The 17,508-nt window shown below is 52.4% G+C and overlaps 1 protein-coding gene across 1 annotated transcript; it reads right to left on the bottom strand.

Annotated features, from left to right (window-relative positions):
• Positions 1-11,041: 11,041 nt before the first annotated feature.
• LOC306946283 (homeobox protein EMX2-like) lies at positions 11,042-16,187 on the bottom strand (the record flags this gene model as incomplete). Its single annotated transcript, XM_079535269.1, is given in 4 exon segments — positions 11,042-11,209; positions 13,934-14,118; positions 15,796-16,159; positions 16,161-16,187. Coding segments are annotated over 4 exon segments (744 nt in total).
• Between the last annotated feature and the right edge of the window lie 1,321 nt (positions 16,188-17,508).

The raw sequence follows: 17,508 nt of genomic DNA, 5'->3' as shown, positions 1-17,508 counted from the left end.
CTCGTGTTTTTGCAGAGTTAAAATTCATCTGGTACCTGCTGAGTGCAGGTAGATACACACTCTCGAGTGAATGGGATATGCTCCACTTGTGAAGTGTAGAAGCAGGTCAATAGACAACTTTCAAAAGGAACCATTTAGGATAATTAAGCAGCACATACACACCAGCAAGAGTTTATTTTGTATTGGAAGGCATGTGGTTAGGAAAACAATAGCAGTTTTTTCCCTGGAGAATGTTAATTAAATTGAACACCCTGGAAAACTGAACTATTCTTACCACAAATCTATAAATCAAACTGTTCTGTTTGCTTAATATAATGCTTTGCTATTCTAGTCACACTGAAGTGGGCCAGCCGCACCATGCCAAGATATTTCCATGATGAGCACATTAGGAGCACTGATTGACTATAGATCTTCTGGATCTGAGGCCAAACCCATATCTCATTTACTCCAGCATAACTAAGATGAAAATCTGGCCCACGCTGTTCAGATTAGTACATAAATAACATGAAAGGTTTGCAAGCTCGGCAGCAGATGTATTGTGTTCTTGCTGGTTGTTCTGCAGGAGTCCCTGGCAGCTTTAGGAATGGACCAGGACTTCCCTGCACCGGGTGATGTACAAAGGAACAATGTTTGTCCTTGTGGAGAACCTGTGGGCAGACATCCACCTGCCCTGCTTCCCTTCTTGATGGATGAGAAGTGTGTCCTAGAGGTACAATGTAGAAGATGCTCAGCTTGTTTTCCTCTCAGAGGGAATGGGCAGAGACAGGGTTCAGCTCTCCTGCAATACCCCAGGTTGGAGGACCCTCCCTATTTCCATTACACAGAGCTATCCCACTTGGAAGTCATTTTAAGTGCAGTCTGCCAAAATGCCACCTGCATCTCAAATAGATGCCAAACAGACTAAAAAAAAATAATAATAATAAATAGAATAAAAGAAAATTAATAGGTAAGATGGAGGGCACATGGCCGAGCATGTCTCTGCCTTTTCAGGCATTGGGGATTGCCATGTGCAGAGCACAGAGCCCCACCAGTGCTCACTGGGGTGCAGCACACACCAGCAGTGAATCCTTAAATGGAAATGGTCCAAGAGATACATCATGGTTAAAGGTCTCTGTGGTGCTCAGGAGATTTTCTGGGCCATGTATGGATCAGAGTGTATATCAGTTGGCAGTGCAAGGAGTGAAGTGATCTGGACACAAACACCATAGTCATCCCAGGGGCTGAAGTGGGAGGGTTTGGCTCAATGGCTCCATCCTTATATTAGATTAATAACTTGATGGTGGAGAGAAAAAAAAAAGGGGGGTATTTGTGACACCCTAAAAGCTAAGAAAATGTGCCAAACAAGTGCCATGCGTATGTGCACAACTCCATCACAACTCTACCACTGATCTGCACGTGGAACTAGGTCTAGGGGTTAGAGCTAGATGACCTTTGAGGTCCCTTCCAACCCAAGCCATGCTATGATTCTATGATAAAACCATCATTTTACAGTGTGTAGATTTGTCAGTCCCTAGTATATAACCCAAACATGCTGCATACACCCATCGCAATGGTTAAGCTGCTACTGGGATGCAGTTATATTTCATTTAAGAAAAAATGGCTCGTCTGCTTTAAAATAATGTCATGAGATGAACATAGCTGGAACTTTCCACAACATATAATTTAGCCTAAGAGAGTTATTTTTAATTCTGTCATGTATTAACACTTTGGGCTTTCTCACAAGTACATTATATTAGGGGAGATGCCTGGTATAAACCATGGCTGCTCTGCCAACCATCAGTCACAGCACATGAAAAAAAATGAGCACTTCTTTCATGCTCGTATTTGACCCCTCTGCTATTGCATTGTCCCAGCTAACGAGCTGAACATTTTTGCTGATTTGTTATATGTAGCAAATATAGAAGCAACGAAACCCATCTGTGTAATTTATTCATTGATTTGGACTTGAATCCAAGCGTGTTCTGAGTAGATCAACTGTGTGCACGTGTGGGAGAGAGCAGCTCATCAGCAATAAGAAAAGTCTGAAACTTACCAGTGTGAAGGATTTATGAATAATAACAAAATACCCCAGGTCCTTGTGTGTGGGACCCAGATATGGGGTCTGTCTCTGCCCAGTGAGGGCCACTGATTGGGGCCATATGTTTGTAATATGATCCCAAGGTCATTTTCTAGGGAGTTTTCCCAATGATTATCACAGAGTGGTTAGGTTAAAAGGGACCTTAAAGATTGTGTAGTTCCAACCCACTGCTGTGGGCTGGTTGCCACCCAGAAGATCAGCTGCCCAGGGCCCTATGCAACCTGACCTTGTGCACCTCCAGGGATGGGAAATCCACAGCTGCTCTCTGTTAACCAAAACTTCACAGTTAAAGAAAAAGACGTAAAACTGCAATAAAAAGAAGTAAATTTGAGAATGCTGCACGTCTTCTGACATTAAAAGAAACGGAAAAAGAAATACACCATGGTGGTGATGGTGATGGATCCCACCTGAATTCCACTTTCTGTAGAACGAGGTCGGTCTGGGGGCTGTCATGGCTCCTATCCTGAGCTCCTCACAGCACGGCAGGCTCAGAGCCACCTGTTAAAAATCCCTGACAGCGTTTTCCTTTCAGCCACAGCAGGGCCCATCTCCTCTCCCAGACGCAATGTAACCTTGGGAGGGAATTGTTTTGGAGAGATCGGCCTCCTCCCGTGCGAGTTCCCTTCGCACACCTCCCAGACACCGGGATGTGGGACGGGGCCTCCCACCCAAACACCGCGTTTTGCTGCCGGTGAGACTTTTCTCCCCCGCTCTTTTTTTTCCCCTCCTTTGCTGGCTGAGCGTTGGTGGCAGCAGATTAACAGGTCAGCGGACTGGGGCCGCCAATTGCTGCCAATTACCTCCTCTCCGCTTGTTGCGCTGCAGCCTAATGGCACCACTTAACGTGCGCTGCTCTCCCCGCACCCCGCCGGGTGACACCCAATAAAGCCGTGATTGATGGAGAGGTGGGAGCCGGGCTCATCGCTTCAGAGCCCGAAATCCTCTCCCCGTGCGGGTTCCCGAGGGCTGCGGGTCCGGCAGTGATCACGGCGAGAAACATCTGAATCAACACGGCGTCATTTACTTACAGAACTGACAGCCCGTCCATTCGAACTGGTTTAAATTAATCGACGGTAAATTCTTTTCCTCCTGGGTGTTTTGCTTTACGCCCCTCCACTCCTCCTTTTTTTTTTTTTTTTTATTATTTTTTTTTTTTAGAGGAATATAGAATTGCTGCAATTGAACTGTCTGAGTGCAAAACTCAGCGGCCGCGGGCTGAGAGGGGACACGGGACGGGACGGACACCGGTGCCCTCCGGGGGGGGGGGGTTGTCAGAATGGGTCCCGCCCCCCGGAGGTGTGCAGATGAGGTCACGGAAATCAATGGCACACGCGTAGAGAGCCGGAGCCCTGCGTTTGCGGCAGGGATGATTAAACGGAGCGGCTCGGGAGAGCTCCCGTATGAATATTTCATGCTAACTGATGCAATCCCCCCGAAGGTACAAGAGCCTTGATTAATTAAACTGGTGTCGGCGTCGCCTCGTGCTCCTTTTCCAACCGAGTCGCGGGGAGGAGCAGCCTGAAGTTATCCCCGTACCCGAAAATGAGCGGTCCCGTATCCTTCTCGTCCCGTCCCGCGGATGCGGAACCCGGCGGGGCTGCGGAGAGCGGCGGGGTCTGTGTCCCCTCGGCTCCGGGTCTGCCCGGTTCCCTGGGAGAAAAGAAACCACCCCTAAGAGCCTTTTCTCCACGTTCCGGCGGCGATGTCCCCAGCTCCGTTCCGGCTCTGCGCAACGGGGGGACACGCGGGGCTGAGCCGTTCCTGCGGCTGCGGTGGGGCTCCGGCAGACGGGGATACCCGAGCGGGGTCCTCGGAGCCGCTTGTATTTACGGGAGGAAAAAAAAAAAAAAAAAAACGAACCCAACCTTTGGGGACATTGCCACAGTAGTGGAAAGAAAGGGGATTTCCGAAAGCCCTTGGCTTTCCCAAAGGCAAATCGGCGTGAATTTCCCAGTCGGCCCGTGTTGAACTCGCGACCCTTCCCCATGCTCGTGTGACAACGGCTGTGTGACATCTTCATTAATTTCCACACTGCAACCTTCTGCTTTCCTTTCGCACGTGGCATTTCCTTTCATTGCCTCTGTTTCTCTCTTTTTCTTTCTTTTTATTTTTTTCTTTCTTTCTCTCTTTTTTTTTTTTCTGTTTCATTCTTCTCTTTCTTCTATTTCTTTCTTTCCCTTCCTTTTTTTCTTCTGTTTCTCTCTACCCCTTTTTCACACATTTCTTCTGTCTCTTTTCTCCGTTCTTCTGCTCTCTTACTGTCCTCATTTCTGTTACTCACTCTTCCTTATGGATCTCAGTCAGTGCTGCAGCCCAGATCTGACATTATTTCTCACTCCTCGAGAAGTAAAACGCCATAACGTTTTTCTTATGAAAAGACCCTTTCACATTTTGTCTGAACAGCCTTTCCAAACTCCGTCTTCCTCTTTCGTCCTCTTTTTTTGTAACCCTGAGAAGTGCGGCGTGGCAGCTCCGGGCAGGCTGTCACCGGGAGCAGGGGCTGACACAGGAGGGAGCGCCTCGCCAAAGGCTCTGAGCATCACATCCGTGTCCCAGTATCCCATCACCTCCCACCCCATCACGTCTCATCGCAGCACATCTTATCCCGAGCACACGTTGCCAAATAAAATAACCGTGATCGGGTGGGCTACAAATGAGACCACGGGAGAGTTATCTGGGAATCTCTCGCTCTTGTAACCCACAGGAATGCACTTTCTTCCCTGTTTTATCAAAAGATAAAACAACCGTGCCTACACCCGCCGCCCGGCCCTATGCGGAGAGACGCACTATGCGAGCACAGCACAACCATCACCAGGTCGTTTCGTTACCGGCACAGCGATAGATCGAACCCACAAAAAAAAAAACCAAACAAACGGGAATTCGGTCACTCCTCACCTCGGGGAGGATCGGAACGGCCGTTTCCCGGCGCTCGGGATGTGACAGCAGAGTTACATCATCTGATCTACACGCCGTGTTTGGGGCCGCGTCCCCGGTACTCATTCAGTCAGCGCTCACTCGGGGGCTGAAATTGTTTTGGATTCTTCCAGTATGGTTTGGTTGTTTTGTTTGGCTTTTTTTTTTTTTTTTTTTTAAACAGGACAATTTATATCCTCCTGATAATAATATTAACAATAATAGGTGAATCCGAGCGCTGGGGCTGCACGAGGGCTGTCCGGGGTTGGCTGAGACACTGCTGATACCCCGCTCTTACAAAGGCACCTCGAGGGGGGCTGACAGCCGTGTCCTTCCACCCCCCTCTGTCCCCCCACCCACCCCCCTCCACACACACACACACGCACACACACTCCCGTGGGGTCCCGGGGGGATTTCCCGCAGGTGCCGTTGGAGGTGTGCGGAAGGCAGCTCCCGGTGCGTGGCAGGGCTGTAAATGGGGATTGGTTCACGCATCCGTGAAGACAACACCAAGGGTCCGGCTTAACAGCACAGAATGAGCCGGGTTCCTCCTTGCAGCCCCCCGTCCCCTTCCCAAAGCACTCCGAGCTCCAGACCTCTGCCGTCAGCCCTCCATCCTCCCCCTCCACCTTCGGGGCCGCTTTTGCTCCTCTCCCCCCGTTGCAGAACCACACCCGTGCCCAAAGCCGCTCCCTAGGAGCAGAACCCGTCCTCTCCCTCCTGACCTATTGGTTTGGGAGCCCCCGCCCCAGAATAGCACAGATATCGGATAGCGCGTGGAGCATCGCGGAGGGATTCCCACATCAGTGGGACTAGAGTCTTTCTACCTGCGGTTGGGGTCCCCTCCCACCTCCTAAAATGATGTAACAGTGCAGACCGCTTCCCCGAGAGCCCTTCTGCGTCCCGACCATCTACACCGGGGCCACCCCTCATTATTTCGGCGTCCCGGGGACAGCCTCGGTCCATCATCCGTCGGTGCGGCCCTGGGGAGAAGAAAGGGATTGACGGGGAGGGCACCGAGCCGAGCATCGGTGGAAAAGAGAGGGTTTTGTTTTAGGACATCAAAAAGGAGGGACAGAAAGGGATGGACACCACCTTCCAACGCACTTTCCTTAGCGGGTGACAAAAACTCCGGGCGTGAACTGAATGCGTAATTAGCCCAACTGAAATTCCCTATCTCATTCGATATTTGGTGCTCAGCAGAAGCTAGCCATCGTAAATAATATACAAAGTAAGAAACCTAATCCAGCAGGCTAGAATGTTTAATTCATCATTATGCGAGCTAATTGGAAGGTGATTATATGGTAATTGCTCATTAGTGGTGTATATTTATCGCTGTACCTTATGTCAAGGCCATGGGAATTGTGTAGAGTCTGTTCTCTCATTTCAAGGATCAGTTTCAGACGCAGGAGCGGAGCGGGCCGGATCGGGTTCTCCTGACGTCAGGCCGGGCCGCTCCGTGCCCAGCGTCTCTATAAAGCCGCTCCCGCAGCGCCCGAACCCCGCACGGCCGCTGCTGCCCCCCGGGGGGACGGACGGACGAACAGACAGACAGACAGACAGAAGGACGGGGGCGGTTCGGCGCTCCGGGAGCGGAGGGGAGCGGAAACGCAGCCCCCACCGAACCGCTGGGGAAGGGCTGGGTGCGGGGATCCCGCAACAGGCGCTAATTGCAAAGGGTGATTAAAAGAGGGAGAGGGGAGGGGACGGACGGCCCTTCGGATTTCCACCGTGGTCCTCCCGGTTAATGCTGTCCCAGCAAGAGAGGGGCTGCGGCTCGGGGTCAGGAGGTTCTCCAAACTCCCGTCGCACCGAGCAGCGGGGCCCTGTGCGGGGGTACAGCAGCGGCTGTGGATGGGGGAGCGGGAGAGCTATCGGGAGAGGTCCGCTCGGAGCTACCCCGGCTGTGCCTATTTCCTACGGGCCGGACTCGCTAATTATGGGTAACTGCTAATTTCCGAAGTAACGGCGAGATCCACCAGAGGGGAGAGGGAAAAATAAACGCCGTTCAGCAGCACAATAAACTAGAGACTCCAAACGGGGACAGGAACATTGAGGGGCACGACCCTATCAGCCCACGGCCGGGAAAGACCGAGAGCCGCCGGCTGTGTTCGAAGGGAAAGGGTTAAAAGGCCAAAGCGGGGCGGACAGATGCTGTGTGCGGAGCAAAGCCGGGCAGCGCCGAGCTCAGGTTCGGTGCTATTGCGGCAGTACGATGGCAGCGCTGAGGGAAGAGGACCCGGGAGGTTGGGGGGGAGCGGTGGGAGCTCCGTGAGCTGAGGTGCCACATTTGGGGCACGGCCGGGTGGACAGGAGGCGAGGCGAGTGGCAGCGTAGCCTCCAGCCATAAGGGAGAGGGGAGATCGAGGGGAAATCTTCGGCGCCGCTCCGCGCTCCCTCACTCCGCAGCGCTGCGGAAGGTGCGGGTCGAAAACCCCCGCGTCCCCCGCTGTAGATCCCGAGGACTGCGGCCGTCGAGGCACCGCCTGCGGGCAGGCACCGATATCTCATTCGAACGAGCAGCAAAAATCCGCCGCGGTCTGTAATTCGCTACCCGAAATCTACCTTCCCTCCCCCACCCCTCCCAGTTATTTAATAGAAAATGTATTTTTAACCGCCCGCTCGGATAGCATCTCGCCAATATTTATATTTCCACGTTGCCTGGCATCCACTGTCCCACATTAGGCTCTCCCTCTCTCTCCCTCTCTTTAATCCTGCCACTTTAAATAGATGAATTAATAAAGCAAATGAGGGTCTAATAAGCTGCCTGTCCTGCCTATTGAGGCAGGGGGAGAGAGACTCGAAAGTGCGCCAAATTTGTTTGCAGTGGATCAAGGCTAGCCGCCTTTGCTTCACTTTCTTTATCTTAATTCCGACTTGAAAAGATATAATTATCTAGTTTGAACAGAGCTGCTATCAAATCCTTCTCTAGGCAAGGCAGGGGAGAGCTGGAGTGGATTGCAGTGTTCTGAGCCGCTTGGTGCAGCCGGAGATAGGGAGTAATGAAGTTGTGGAGTCCTGAGATACAAAGGGCATTAACCTCATTAGCATGAAACCTTTTCTTCTAACCATTGTGGGACCCTTTCAGACTCCTAATCCCCCCTATTTTCAAAGCTCGGTTTGTAATAAAGCTTTTAGGGTTTTTTTTCAAAGCTAATGGCATTCTCTGAAGATTTTATTGCTGTTACGCTACATAGGACGCTTAATTTTTTTTCCCCCTCTCTTTCCTCACGGTTTAAAAAAAAAAAAAAAAAAAAAAAAAAAAAAAAAAAAGGGGGGGGTGGAGGCGGGTGTGAGGGAAAGGGGGGGCGGGGGAAAAAATATAGGGCTCCCGCAGAAATAAGCCTTTTATCAAGATGGGAAACAATCTTCCAAAAGGCCCCAGCCCGCTGTTCGGCCGCAGAACGTCCGCGTGGGTTTGGGGAGAGCGCGAGGAGTTCAGGTGGAGGCGCGCAGCGGTGCGCGCACGGCTCCGCCTCGGGGGTGGCACTGCTGGGCCAGGAGGGCGGCTCGGGACAGAGGGACCGCATTGCGACACGCCTGGGCCTCCGCCGAACCGCAAAGTCACCGGCATCCCATAAGGCCGCCAAAATAAAATCGAATCAGATATTTATATATATATATATGTATATATATATATAAATAATAATAATAATTTACACTGCACCCGGCGGAGCCGCCACCACGTGCGCGGAATGCCTAATCTCAACTTTTTCAAGGCAGGGCGTTGAACAAAGCTCGTATTTTCGCGATGCATTGTAACTTCGCCTTATCACAGTGTAAAGGGTAGTCAGATTGTCCTAAATTATGTCCAACCAGCCCCCCTGGATCCACGGATTAAGAGATTAAAGGAGACCACTGGGCAATGCCTCCTCTTTCCCCTTCATATTCCTGGTATGATAATTGCCTAAACTGATTTGCACTTTCACAAAAGCTCGCAGGATTCTTTGTAGCTCGAACAGAGCAGACGAGGTTTCTCTATCAATGGAAATAAAACTGATTAATGCAGTCTATCAGGCTAAGGAGCAAATGAAGCATGAAAAAACAACTGTGTACCCCCAGAAAACCGGCTCGTTTCCTCAAGGACCCCGAGCAACTTTTTTTTTTTTTTTTTTCTTTTAAAGTTTCAGGGTTGTTTTTACAGCAGAGTTTTGCGCAGCGCCCGGGATCGCGGAAAAAAAAAAAAAAAAAAAAAAAAAAAAAAAGAAAAAAAGGAAGGGGGGTGGGAGGAGACGGAGGTGAAGGGAGGTGGGCGAGAGGGAAAACATTAAAAATAATAATATAAAAATCACCGCCGCACGCTCAAATCCGTAGTTCTGCCAAGGAAGCTTTGCATTCTGCCGAGCGCGCAGCGACCCGCGCAAGCCTCCCATCGGGTTGCGCCCGGGGAAGGGGCTGGATTTGGTTTTATGTCCTTTTTTTTTTTTTTTTTTTTTTTTCTCGAGGTATTTATTTACAGCCAGCAGCGCTGTGCGGCTGGTTTGGAGGTGGCTGTTTCCAAACGATTGGGTTCGTGAAGGAAATGCGCGCACGGCCGCAGGAATGCGCTGCGCGGGCACCGGAGCGCGGATCTGAGCGCAGGGGGAAAAGCGAAAGGTGTGAGGAGGGGGGAGGGGGGGGGGGAAGTAGATGGCTTGAAGTGTTAGGGCATATTGATAAATCTTTATTGACAAAATATTGACAATGACATACTTCTTGGAAGTATATAGCGTGTTAGAATTCTAACAAATTAAACACAAAACACAAAAATATTTACATTCTGGTATAGAAGACATGAAGGAAACATTTGTCACTTTTTTTTTTTTTTTTTTTTTTTTTTAGTAGCTCTAGGATCTTGGAATATTATAAGGTCAGTGCTTGAAAATTGCCCCAATGAAAATGGCCATTAGGAGAAAAAAATAAAAACAAAACCAAACAAAACAAAAAAAAAACCCTCAGTACGCGATTTTCAGTCCTTTATCTCCGGATTCTCCCCACCGCCAAACCTGGTCGCCGGGTTTGCGCGTTATTTGCGTTAAAATATAATCAGCATTCGGTTTCGCAGTGGGGACAGAGTTGGGAGGGGGGGGAGGGAGGGGGATCATTTTATTTTTTTCTTTTTTTTTTTTTTTTGGCAGCAAATTTCCGACCATTCTCGCCCCCCCCCCCCCCCCCCCCCCGCCCTCTCCCCGCCCCCCCCCCGTCCGTCCGTCGGGGAACACTACGCCCGGGTACCGCTACTCCATTCACCTTCACGAACACTTTGACGCCAGAAGTTATCATAAAATGTTTACAGACTGCACATTTCTCGTAAAATAAAATTAAAAAGCACACAGAACCTGTCTTAGAGGGGAAAAAAAATTACCATTCATTTATGTCTTTAGGAACCGGGGTAATTTTTTTTCCTTTTTTTTTTTTTTCCTTTTTTTTTTTTTTCCTTTTTTTTTTTTTTTGTTTTGTTTTGTTGTTTTTTTTTGTTTTGTTTTGTTTTTCTTTTTCTGCCCAGACGGCTTTACACATGCAATTCAAGTTTCTGAAACAGGTGTGGGTTTTGGCTGCTTACGGAAATGTTACTTTTTAAGACGGAAAAACAAAAACAAAAACAAAAACAAAAAAACCCTGTGAAGTGCAAAACGTCCCGTAAGGTGGTGAGATTTCTTTGCTTTTTTTTTTTTTTTTTAAGATTTTTTTTTTTTTAGATTTTTCTTTTTTTTCTTTTTTTTTTTTTTTTTTTGGAAAAAAAATCTTTTTTTTTTTTTTTTTGGACTTTATGTTTTTTTAAAGTGGACTGCGAGAAACGGAATACCTGTCAGTCAGTCAGTCAGTCAGTCAGTCCCTCGTCCCGGCGCTGGGCTCTGCCCGGCAGATCCCCGTGCCAGGGCCGCGCCGGCAGCGCCGCGCTCCGCACCTCGCGCTCTGCCCCCGCCGCTCGCCGCCGCCCTCCAGACGGGAATCGCGTTTGGATGAAGCTCTCCGTGTCCCTTCCCCGCACCTCCACGCCGGGGTGCGGGAGCCTTTAACACTTTCTTTCGATGCGTTGGCTGGCTTGAAATGTCTCAAAGTGCCAGTTTTTTAATCGTCCGACGTGACGTCGATTTCTTCTGGACTGGCTTGTTTGGTGGCGATTCTCCACCGGTTAATGTGATGAGTCCCTTTTTTCTTCTGTTGTGAGTCCGAACCTTCCTCTTCCAACTTTTGCCGCTTGAACTTCGTCCTTCTGTTCTGAAACCATACTTTTACCTGCGGGGGTAAGACACGGGGTCTCAGTACACAGTCCTGCACGGGTACTGCAGAAGGGACGGGCACCTGCGGGGCCTGCGGCCGGCCCCGAGCCTACAGGGACACCTATGGGGACATCCGTAGAGGCACCGACAGGGACATCCAGAAGGGCATCTGTAGGAATATCCATAGGGACGCTCACAGGGACATCCATGGGGCGATCATAGGGACACCGCTATAGGGCGAACCCATAGGGACATTTATAGGGACACTCGTAGGGGACATCTATAGGGACGCTTATAGGGTCATCCATACCGACACATACTGGGACATCTATTGGGACATTTATAGGGACATCTAGATTGACACCTACAGGGACGCCCATAGGGTCATTCACACCGACATCTACAGGGATATCTATAGGGACACGCATAGGGACACCTACAGGGACCTCCACGGGTACATCTATATCGACACCGACCGGGAAACCCATAGGACACTTACAGAGACGCCTATAGGGACGCCTATAGAGAGCCGTGCCGCTACGTGTACCCATCCGCTTGTGCCCGATCAGCCGCGCAAGACAGCCGTGGGCGCGCAGCACAGAGCCGGGACGCAGTGGGAACACCCGGTGCAGTTGCGCGGAATTTGAGCGCACGCCCAGGACCCGCGCATTGCTGGCTTCAGCCATCCGGGCTGCTCTCGGGAACGCACCCGCCGAAGTGTCCCGGAGAATTTGGGAGGGGATCCCGGGGCTGCTTCGGCTCGCCACGGTTCGGCTCCGTATGGCACTGCACGGCACGGTACAGCTCGGAACGGTTCGGCACGGCCGCACCGGGACCGATGCGCACGGAGAAAACGAGTGCCTCGGCCCTAACGGGATTGCGAACGAGAGATCTTTTCCTTTTGGAAAAGCGATTAAAACGAAAGAAACAAACCAATCAAAAAGTGCCTAAATTAAAAACGTCCGGCGCTGCCCCGAGCATCTCCTCGGGATGTGCCGTCCAAGAGAGATCGCATTAGGGACAGAGCTGGAAGTGCGGCCATAAATACCCCTCCGGATTTGTTCAGCGCCGAATAAATCTGACTTAACCATCCGGCAGCTGACTCCGGCGCTTTAATTACAGATAGTATTGATCTGAAGCTATCTCTAGGGCTGGCCACACTCCTCGTAGCGGCCAAAGGTAAACAATTTTTTTTTTTTTTTTTTTTTTTAAAGCAGTTTAAACTCTGGTTCTGTCTGAAAGTGCCTGATAAAGGCCCCAGCGAGGGGGGAAAGGGAACGGGAGCATTTTAATAAGCTGGTTTAACCCGCTTCGCTGCCTCTTCAGAACAGAGCGCTGCCTGGCCGGACACACATCTCTACTGCATTTTCATATTCTCCAAAAGTCCCCCATCAAAAAGCTGAGCGGGGAACAAGGGGTGAGTTTAATTTGCTTTTAGTTTGCTAATTGAAGGGGAGGACGGTTCATTTCTGCACGCTGATCTCCCAAAAGGGAGCTCATTTGTAGGGGACTGGGGGTTTGACATCCGGACAAAAGACCCCGACCAGCTTCGGAATCAAGCAGCACAAAGACCACCTTAAATACAGCTTTCCACTGGAAATAAGCCCGTGACCGGTCCCTTGTTCGGAGAACCTCATAAAAGTGGCGATCCCTTTTTATTGTTTTGTTAGGGAGACATTTTAAAACAAAAGCTCCAACCTCTTTATTGCTTCCCCCAAGAAAAGGAGTTTAAAAAAAAAAAAAAAAAAAAAAGAAAGAAAGAAAGAAAGAAAGAAAGAAAAAAAAAAAAAAAAAAGAAAGAAAGAAAAAGAAAAAAAAGAAAGAAAAAGAAAAAGAAAGAAAGGAAAAAAAAAGTGTTACAACTTAATCCGCCCAGAGAACGCTCTGTTTACTGGGAACTTTGAACTAGGCTTCGGCTGTATGGTTTGTTTTGTCGGTTTTTTTTTTTAAAGTACAGTGCCACATACTGTATGGCAAAGACAATCCCCATCTGGAACACTCTCCCTACGACACCGTCGGAAAGGCGCAAAACAAAAGCCCGACACCACAGCAACACCACCAGCACCATCACCTTCACGGCCGGGCGCTGTGCCGGAGGGCGGAACCCCGCACGGAGTCGCACCGTCGGGATGCGGAGCTCCGCGGAGCCGCGTCTCCGTGCGCTCCGAACACCGCGGCCGGACCAGGAACACCGCGCCGGGGAGCGGAACGGGCTACGATGTGGTTCTGGACCGCAGCCAGCAACGGGGGGAGGAGGGAGAAAAGGGGATTCCTCGCCATTAATAATTTCTCTGCCTTTATTTTGAAGTTTCGTGCTCTCCCGATCCGGTCCGTCTTTTCGCCGCTGTGACGGACGCAGGGTTGGGAATGAGTGAACCACCCCACCTCCACACACACACACACACACACACGCTGCCTTTCTGCCCTCGTATCCAAACTTGGGGTTGTTTTTTATTTTTTTCTTCCTCTCCGCTATTTGTTTCCTGGGCTTTGCCCCTTGCACGCGAATATTCGTGCGGGTCACGCCAACCGCGCAGAAACAAACCAAACCAAATCAAACCAAACCAGGAGAGGGTTTCTAACACTGGGGCAGAGAAACGCCTCGCCTCCCCCCTCTCGGAGCCGCTCGGCAGGGCACGAACACGGGGAACCCATCCGGGTCTGGACCGAGGGCCGTTCCGAGGTGCCCCACGGTGCCTTCCCTCCATCCCGGCCGCAGCCATCTCCTCCCCCCCCTTACCTGAGTTTCCGTGAGGCTGAGGCTGTGTGCCAGCTGCTTTCTCTCCGCTCCCACCACATAATGGTTCTTCTCAAAGGCATGTTCCAGTCTCAGTAATTGGGACGGGGAGAAAGCTGTACGGATCCGTTTGGGTTTCCTGGCCAGGGCGTTGTGCAGAAGGAAGCTCTCCGGGCTGGTCTCGTTCCCTGGGCAGCGGGACAGAGGTTAGCAGGGAGAACCCGAGAGGAGTTCTTAGCGCGAGAATTATTCTTTCCACCATTACTGCCTCAAAGCTTTCCCTGCCCTTTCTCTCTCCTTCTGTTTTATTTTGGTTTTCAGAAAGAGACTTTAAAAAATATAATTTCGATAAGTGTATGGAAAGAGTACTTAGGGGAAGGAGAGAAATGGGAGAAAATAGAATGGTATACGCAACCCGGAGAGCACTAATAATAATAATCATAACAATAATAATAATAAAGGAGAAGGATCGGCCAGAGCCGAGCTGTGGAGTGTGAGGCCCCGTCCCGCAGCGCCCTTCTCCCCTCACATCGCTCCGTGTTTCTATACGGATTTCTTTCCTTCCGCCGGCACAGAGGTTCCGTGCGGCCACGGCCGATCCTCACCGCCCCGCTCCGCTCCGCCGCTCCCGGTGCCGGCATTGGGCCTCCCCGCCGCCCGCCCCGCTCTCCCTCGCTGCCTCCCGGTGGGTTCCCGGTAGCCGCCGGTGCCCGGTCCGACAGGGACAGAAACTTCGAGAAACAAGCGGCGGGGTCGGCCTGCTGCTGGGCCGGAGTTCGGCTTGCGGATTTCTCACCCCCCTCCCCACATTCCCCCGGTTCAGTCCCCGCCGCAGCTCGGATCGTTCCCTACGAGGCGAGGAAGGCACCGAGAGTCCCTCTCCGTAAACGCATTAGGAATCGTTGCGGGAGGAGGGTGTGCTGGGAGCAGGCTGGGGCTCAACACCGGCGCGTTTCCGCCTTTCATCCGCAGCTCTGTACCATCGCGGGATGATTGCGACAAACAATCCGGTGAGAGAAACCCCTCATTTCGTTGCGGGAGGCAATGGCCGTTCTCCGCCCGCGCGGAGCCGCTCCGCTCCCCCCGGTGCCGCGTTCGGGGCAGCCGGGAAAGGAGACCCGCAGGTGGGTGGATTTCGTTAGGGAATAATAAGGGAAAATATCGAGGAAAAATATAATAGGAAAAATATAAAAATATAGATCTAGATGGGGTCCAAAGAACGGAGGAGGCTGATTTTTTTTTTTTTTTTTTTTAGATTTGTTTTACGAAACTTAAAAGCAGAACCGGACCCACTGCGGGAGAAACCGGCTCACCCCTGGCAGAAGACTTTGCCATTAGCAAAGGGTTAAAGCAGGGGGGGGGGGAGGGGGGGGTTATTCATCTTGCGCCATAGATTTGGTTCTTTCCCCGCTGAGGTTGTTCTCCACCGGGTAGCTCCGGTCTCCTCCCGCTGCGCGGCTCTCCGCAGCCCCATTTCCTCGGGGCGCCCCTGCGCCGGCCTTTGAGTTTCCCTTCTCTCTTTGGGCCAGGGCCGGGCTACGGCGGGGACCCTCACCCCTCCAGCCCTCTCCTCTGCCTCTCTTCCCCCGTACGTTTGCATTAAAACATCCGTCCTGGGTTTAACCCTCGCTTCTTTCGGGGATAAACAAACCCTGCCGAAGTCAAACCCGGCCGTGCCGCCCTTTTCGAAGGGAAAACGAACCGAAGCAGGAGCAGAACCGGAAAGAACGGAGCCGGGACCCCTCTTTCGGACTGATCCGCGAGGCCAGAACCGGGCGGGGAGAGAAGCAAAGACGGAGCCCAGCGCAGCCCCACCGCCCACCGCCCTCCCCAAGCGTAGGGGAACGAGGCAAAGTTTCACGTACCTTGGAACCTGTGGCCCAGATACCGGTAGCGATGTATTAGCCACGGGTAGAAGGTGGAGGGATCCCTTTGCTGCGAAGCGAAGAGCGGGTGCGTGGAGTGCGAGGCTGGCAGCGGATGGGCGGCCAGGGCGTGGGGAGGGGGCACGGGGTGCACGGGCACGGCCGGGTTCGGCGGGTGGGAGACGGCCTCCGCAAAGACCAAGTCCGGGTTGGAGTAGACCCCCCTGCCGGTGGAGTGGAAGCCGTTGAGAAAAGGGTTCATCGGGCTGGAATTGGCATAGCTGAGAGCCGCCGGGCGGATGGGATCCTCGGAGCGAGACGCGGGCAAGGGGCTGTCTTTGGCCACCAGCGACTCGATGGTGAAAACAGCGCTTGGGCGCGGGCTGAAACATGGTGCGGCGGCGGCGGGCGTCCCCCGGCAAATCTGTGCGTGGCTCTGCGGTGCGCGGGAGGAGGCGATCCGGGGAAGTTTGCAGCGGGGAGTGACTTGAGGAGGGATAGATACACACATAAATAGACGGGGGCCGGAGGGAAGGAGGCAGCGGCAGCCGGCGGTACCCAAAAGGGAGACACGCGCGCCGCGCGCACACACACACACACGCGGAAAGTTGCTGGGAGAAGTTTCCCTCCTGCGAGGAAAAGGCGGTCGCCCCCCCCCCCCCCCCCCCCTCCACCCCCCCTCCCTCCCTAAGTCCAAAGACAATCCATGGATGTGATCGGCCCCTTCACGAGTTGTGCAAACGATTTGTTAGTTCATGAGCCTAATTAGTGCTGGGATCACATAAACAGCTTCCTCTGAAGCCTGGTAAATGGCTTGATGATTGGTCGCTATTACTCGCCTGGAGGTTGAAGGGGGAGACTCTTTAAAGTGCGTCAGAGGGGAGGCGAAGCGCCGGGCAGCGCCATCGGGAGGGATGGAGCCGCGGATCGGAGTGCGCCGGGCGGGGGGAGCGCGCACATCCGCGCAGCCGCGCCCCGGGCCGCCCCCGCGCAGCGCCGGCAGCCGCCGACAGAGGTAGGGGACGGAACGGGACGGGGGAACGGGGGGGGCAGAGTGAGCTCTGCATCTCTGCTGTGCGGAGCTCGGGCTGGGGTGGGACACGCAGCCCGAATCCCTCTCCCCGCCGTATCGCCGGGGTTCGCGGCCCATCGGGGTTACCTGGGTGTAACGCGGAGCCCCGCGGTCCCGGCGCGGTGCCCCTCTCTCGCTTCGCTCCGGATCGGGCCGCGCTTTACTTCCCAACTTCTCTACGTGTCCTTCCGCTGCCGCGCAGCGCCCGCACCGCGCGGGGCCGCAGACAAAGCGAAGAGCGGCCGCATCCCGCGGGGCCGGGGCGCTCCGGGCGGGACGGGGGAGCGATCCCCGGCTCCAGCCCTGTCCGGATTTTCGCGATTACCTTTGGGTCCGGGGCTGATTTTAGGGCTGAGTTCTCCTCCTCCCATTGGCTGGGGCCGCGGAATAATTATGATCACATCCTAATACTCTTGGCTGGTGCTTACTGTTTATTGGTAGTTAAGGATCTATTATCTATTCATCAGCCTCCCATTTTTGCCAATTACATTCTTCTAAAGTGAAGTACCAGCAGGTATTTTGCACATTGACAATTAATGATAAAAAATCTGGCGTGCTTTAAATCTATTACGCCGAAGCGTAATTTATCTGAAAGATGCAGAATTGCGGATGTAAACGAATGGTGCTGCGGGAACGAGGGA

The sequence above is a fragment of the Tetrao urogallus genome (assembly GCF_951394365.1).
Source record: "Tetrao urogallus genome assembly, chromosome: 5".
NCBI classification, from domain to species: Eukaryota; Metazoa; Chordata; class Aves; order Galliformes; family Phasianidae; genus Tetrao; species Tetrao urogallus.
The sequence above is the reverse complement of the archived record's forward strand: the minus strand, read 5'-3'. Positions and strand labels throughout refer to the sequence as shown.